This window comes from Leguminivora glycinivorella, chromosome 23 (assembly GCF_023078275.1).
Source record: "Leguminivora glycinivorella isolate SPB_JAAS2020 chromosome 23, LegGlyc_1.1, whole genome shotgun sequence".
Taxonomy (NCBI): domain Eukaryota; kingdom Metazoa; phylum Arthropoda; class Insecta; order Lepidoptera; family Tortricidae; genus Leguminivora; species Leguminivora glycinivorella.
This window is the reverse complement of record NC_062993.1, coordinates 438,494-445,232: the sequence shown is the minus strand read 5'-3', so window position 1 is coordinate 445,232 and position 6,739 is coordinate 438,494. Positions and strand designations below refer to the sequence as shown.

General features: G+C 34.5%; 1 protein-coding gene across 1 annotated transcript in view; it reads right to left on the bottom strand.

The window, feature by feature from the left end:
* Positions 1-4,654: 4,654 nt before the first annotated feature.
* LOC125238328 (homeotic protein empty spiracles-like) overlaps positions 4,655-6,739 on the bottom strand; it is a 55,815-nt gene continuing 53,730 nt past the window's right edge. The window contains exon 3 of the mRNA XM_048145632.1: positions 4,655-6,531. Coding sequence (XP_048001589.1) covers positions 6,343-6,531 — 189 coding nt within the window. The 3' untranslated portion in view covers positions 4,655-6,342. The remainder of the gene's footprint in view (positions 6,532-6,739) is intronic.

Genomic DNA, 6,739 nt, shown 5'->3' with positions numbered 1-6,739 from the left:
AAATAAGGCAAATATTTTCGCTACATCTTTATTAGGTAAATAATACCTATCCTAGTTTGCCACCGAACCAGTGTTAAAAAGGTGAAGCATTTTCTACGATTACCTACTCTTTTATCGCGGTATTCCCATAGAAGCCAAGCGCTAAATCTAAGCGCCTGTGTACTATTTCATTTGTCGATATTTTCCCGGTTAGTCATCCCGTTTCGCCGTGTCATCGCAATTGGCTTCCATTTGTCTCTTATCTCCGCTTGACAGGTGTGTCGAATGATTAATGTCATCTGTCAAAATTTGCCAAAGCAGACCTGTTATTGATTGGTCTGTGATTTGACCGCTGTCATGATTCGACCATTTATTTTTTAAATGGTGGTCTGATTTTTATTTTTATTGCAGCATAGAAAAATGGTTTTTATGCGATATTAAGTCACTTCTGAAATCCTAATGTCTCTTTTATATCCTCTCAATCAATAAAATATCTTTCATAAATCAAATGCGTACTAATAGTACATAGTATACAAATTTGTATGCGAGGGGGTCTACTTTTCTCTGCAGCTGACTGTACAAGTGTACATACTTACGTTCAATCTGTCAAATAAAGTCAAAATTGTATTTCTGATTTAGCCTTCTACATTTTTTTTTTCACTGGATACTGGTTCTTTCAAATGGTAGTGAAAAAGGCAAAAGAAAAACAAATTAAATGAGTAAAAACATATATTTTATATCACTCGTCTTTTAAATTAGGTACACTCTCGTACAGTCACGAAAAGAAACCTTCACTGGACAGTCGCGGAGAAAAGTGTTAGCCGAATATACACACATATACTTAACATATCCTACTCTATATATAAACATTTATTCTACCACTCAATATGTACAATGCTATTTCAATTAAATTAAAATGTACAATTTATTTCTAATTTTATTTACAATTTGAGTCTATGGCGAAAGATGAGTGAAGGAACAACCTTTACAGGGACTTTACATCTACTCGTCTATCGTTTATACTAAGTTTTAAGTACCAGGGAAATAAATATATTATATTTATAGTCCGTTTCATCCACGACGACGCATAGATTTGTCAACTTAACCTATAATAGTTCAGAACCAACCAGAGGAAGCGTCTTCGTGAAGGGAACGATTTACTATAACTATTAGGTGTTGTCAATGAATCTATAGACAATAAGTGATTAAATGAGAATTGAAAACATTAGTCTCTATACAGAGACTACACATAACACAGAAAAACGCTCTTTACAATCCTGAACGTTTTGCTACAAAATTTTCAACAATTGGGCCAATGTCAAATTTGTCATCATGATCAGAATTACAGCTCTGCAAAGATAAATTAAAGAAATGTGTAGTACTTTTGAGGCTAATTGTACTTCATTTGATGCCAAAGTTATCCGACGGACTTTATATTGGCCTAAGTAGAATTGCACAATAAGAAGTCATTCACAATAATTTTACATTTCCTGTGTTCTGTTCTGAATACAACGTTAGATATACATAAAAATCGGTAGCAAAAAAAAATACAACATTTATATATGACCATATGGCTAGTTAACAATAGTTTGAGATTTGCACAATTTATGATTATTTCAAGTAGGTTTTAATGATTATTTCATAAATAGACAATAATACTGGACGTAAACAGAGTTAGCCATTCTCACATATATTATACTAAAGGAACTGTCTTATTATTAGTTACATAGTTATTGAGCTTCAACGATATCACTAAACTACCAACGGATATCATTCTCCAAAAAATTGTAAGCCGCGTTTTGATAAAATTTCAATCGATATTTAGATGATCGAATCCAATCGATGAATTTTTAGGAATGTTAGATGTATTGAACAATACACACAACCATTTTTATTTAAATATAGTGAACAAGGAACTAAATGGTTATACTTTCTTTTCACAGCTTCTTGTAGATATAAAGCCTGTCCAGGAATATATGACAACGCGCTAACTATTTTCTTCATACTATACTGAACTGTCACCGCATGTACATCAGATTAAAAGTGGCCTCTTAACAATATTCATATATTTCTGGTCAGGATTTTATTTATATGTCATCATCATCCTCCTTGCGTTATCCCGGCATTTGCCACGGCTCATGGGAGCCTGGGATCCGCTTTGACAACTAATCCCAAGATTTGGCGTAGGCACTAGTTTTTACGAAAGCAATTGCCATCTGACCTTCCAACCCTTCCAAAACCTTATTGGAATTAGTCCGGTTTCCTCACGATATGTGATGTGGGTATTTTAAATGAAATTACATTAATAATTTAATACACAATTACGAGTAAAAACTATTATTTATGAGCTCAACCCAATTACAATTCGCAACATATTTCGTACCAATTATGAAATTAGATTCAGAATAATACCATTTTTCTACGTGTTTCTCAATCCGACATCAATCATAACCTATGAAACAATTTGCAAACCAATAATTCTTATATTTCTCATGTCACGTATCACCTATTATTGAGATTTGGATCATAACACAAGAAAGTTAAAGATCAATTTCGCTGTCAATAATTAGAGCAAGATACGACATAGCTAAAGTCAATCTTAACGATCGGCCATTTTGAATAGAATCAGCATTCCATTTTCAAGTCGATTAACTGTTAGTCGATTTTAATTATCGATTTTCTTCATTAAGTGATTCCGATTAGCGACCATGTCCGCGGTTTACGATTTTCCGTGGTTTTTAATTGTTCAGCAATGATTGCCTTTAATTTATGACCGGGGAGTGTGCACTAAATAAGTAGGAACATTTTGTCCAAGTTTCCTACGATGTTTGTAAATGGTTATACCTCTAATATCGCTATACATAATTTATTTTTTACTGTGAGACTTTATAATGAATAAAAACATCGTCTTCCTTGTGTCCGAGCGTAAATGCAGCTCCAGTAACAAAATTAGAAATAATTTACGGCAATAGTTTATTTATGTTACTGAAATAATTATTATAAGTACAGGAAACATTTACTGCTAAGGACTAACAAGGGTATTTAGTTTTCTTAACACAATAAGTAGTCTTTAAGCTTTTATGTTATTTTAATCAAAAAACATTCTTTTAAGTAGTAGTATTGTACCTAAATAAAAATATTTTTTTGAAATAACTATCAATTTTTTGATTTCGTTTCGATTACGTTTTTTATTAGATAAACATTCCCTTAGATTTGAACTTTCTGTCATATTATCCTATCCATATCGTATGCAGAGCTAGTATTTGAAGTAAGCCTTGAATATTGCTATCTTCATGTTCGAATTGGAACAAAATTTGTCATCTTGTGTCGTTTGAAATGTCAAACATTGTTTCGTCCGGGCAGCAACCTGGAGGCGCGAGCAGCCGAGTCGTAAGCGAGCTCGTAAAGCCGGAACAAAGGGGAAATACAAATTAACCTTGTAATCCATTCCCAACAGGGAGGCTGGTACACTCAGCTAAACTAGCAAAAGAACGCCCGTACACTCCTATTCAAAATTGACAAAAATACCTACTAAAACATGGCTCACCAATTAATCACCATGCATGGATATGGATTATAATTTTTTCCCCTTTTTGTAATTTTTCCCTCACTTCATGACATGAAAATAAAACGTTGTTATTTGAATTATTTATAACGCTCTACGGTCCCTTTAATTGTATTCCTTATTTTTGTAGTTTTGGCACAGTATAAAACCAGTAATAACTCTTCTTACAAACTTCACGCCGCGCGGTGTGTCCCCCTCCCTCCCCTCGCATGCGGCGAAAACATGCGAAACTGGTGATTATTGGGCTGGACAGTCGGGGCCGCGTTTGCGCGCTGTGTTGACGTGTTGAGTTCGGGAGAAAATGACGTCAGCACCGAAGACATATTTTCGTTACTGTAGTGTTTATGGGTGTATGGAAAGTTCTCAAAATGCGGAAATGTCATTCTTTAGAATTCCTAGACACCCAGAAAAGTAAGTGGTTGTTATATATTTGCAGTGTTAGGTACATTATTGCTTACGTAAATGGCGTAAAAGTGAGATTTAAAGCTAGAATGACACATTAAAATCAATAAGGATTTATCTGTAACGACATTTAGGTAGATGCTGCGATCTATCTAGCTCGAAAGTTTGGTACCTACTTAAATATTGTGCAAACATCTATTCAAACATTTTATGTAAATATGATTTCGTCAGTATTTAAGAAACAAATACGTACTTGAATCTTTATTAGATAAAAAGGTAGAAAGAGCGTTGGTACTAGCATAGCGCCATACACAGTTACTAATACGAGTAGGACAGTAGGTACCTACGTTTCTAGTTCAAACGAATCTTTTTTTTATTGTGATGGATTGGGTGTATTCTAGAGAAAACATATAAAATGAACACTTAAATTAACGCTTTTGCAATTATTGTTACACAATCTACTATTGCGCGTATGAGAGTAATATATTTATAATGATTTTTTGTATCTTCAATACTGACTAATGTGGTGTCATGACGTGGTATTGTTATACTAAAACCTACTTACAGTTAATAGTACCTATTAGATTTACAACAACTTACATTGTACGAAGTCGATTATAGTAACGTTGTACAACCCTGCGTGACCTTGCGCAGTAGTAACGACCGCGCCGCCGCTGCCGGAGATTAACTACTGATATATCCTTATACTGTGGTTTTGGGCTACTTAACTGCATAAACGAGGAACGTTTTGCGGTAGACCGGCAGATGTCGCTAGATGCATCTCTAAGGCGCATATGTTAGTAAAAAGTAAGTGAATAAAACGAAAATATTGGTTGTCATCGACTAAAAGATCGATCGATTACTCACTTCTAAACTGTGTCGTACAGTTGACAAACGTTTCTACTTAATATTAATTTCTAAATGTATACAAGTAACATAATATGGGTACCAAATTACAAATATGTATGTGTGGAGGTGAACTAGCAGGCTTGTCCAATACTCCCAGGCTAACTGAACAGGGTACAGTTATATATATTTATTTATTTAAACATAAAACTGTACAACATGCGGACCAAACGGCTTTAGACAGTCTCTACCAGTCAACTATAGTGCGAAACAGAAATGTGTCCAGAAATGTATGTATGTATGTATGTGTATGTATGAGAGTGGTGACCTAGCACGCTTGTCCCATACTCCCGGGCTAATTGCCGCGAACAATACCAATTAAACGACTCATTAACTTTGCCTTTAATTGCGGCATAAAGTCAATATCAGATTAGCGAGGGAACTGCAATAATGCTGGCCTTTCTAACCTATATTAAGGATTGTTTGCAAAAAAAATGTATAAAGACAGACTAAGCTAACTCTTTGTAAGGTTTGACAGATAGAAATTAAATACATGTTAAATTTTTATTAAATTTTCCGTTAATTTTCTGTTTAGTTGACATCGTACTTCTACTTTCGTTAGCTAATATTAGAATAGATTAGATTTTTAAAATAGAAACTCCGAAAATTTAGAGGTAACATTCTTATTATAAGTAGATAAGTAGGTGTGAGGACCAGAACGCTCCACTTATCTGAAACAAAACCTTCAAATCTTTAATTGGAACAAATTAATTTAAATTCCTAACACGTTGTCGATTCCAAATTCAAAACGAAGGCAGGTGCGACGCGTGAAGCCTAACGATCCAACAGCCAGCCCGATCGTATCGGGCCATAGACAAATAGCCGTGGAGAACAATCGTCAACTGTTTAAAAACAATTTGGGCGCGTCGCGAGCAATTACGAAACGCGATCCGAGCCCAAGATACGTTTCTGAACGCATCTCTTAATAATAGACCCACAGACCAACGCTAATCTCAAACGTCATCATAAAACTACATTTATCTCGCTCAGATGCATGTGAAGACAGACTATCCTTTTCTATCATTGACAGCATTCGTTTAGAAACATGCGTATCAGCGCTCGAAATCTAACCTCCTAATTATACCCACATCACTGGAGCACGCATCAAAGAGGCATTTTTAATTAATTTAGTCCCAAAACTATTATAATGGACCAATTATGTTATGTAATAACTCGTGGCTAACAAGGCGTTTTCAAACCGTTTTAAAATTTGGGTTTCCTTCATTTAATTATAATGGACGCTTTATATTATGATTTATGAGTCGAGACAACGATTGTTAGAACTTCATTTCGAGCGTGTTCATAAGTGGTTATTTTTTACCAATGTTTGTTGTATTAGTTAATTTAAAAATGTTTCTACTTATATTACACATTCATCAATTGGATTCGATTACCGTAATAAATAGTTACTTACAGCTAAGCTATTTACAGAAACTATAATAAATAAATAGAATCTATGGATAGATATTTACAGAGGATTGTCTATGTCACTACGTTTCGTTTTCACTCTCACTGAGTTCGTCCATGTCCATGTCGATGAGCTCCTCGTCGTCATCATACGAGGTGTTGAACTGTTCGTCCGGCTTGCTCGAGGACCCAGATTTGGTTCCCGTTTTTGCCTCCTCCTCCTGCTGCATGCGTTTGTGTTTCGTTCTTCTGTTTTGGAACCACACCTTTACCTGTAACAAGAGAAAAGTTATTATTATCTGTGGTTCAATTTCCTTATTATCTATGGTTGTGTTAAATGGCTTCTTATTATACTTAGTTTAGAATTATGTTAATCGCTCACATAAAATTATCATAACGGATAATATTTTAATGTGTCCGTTAATCATAATACAGCCAGTGATTTCACGTTAAAATTAATTGGTTAGTCAAATTATACAA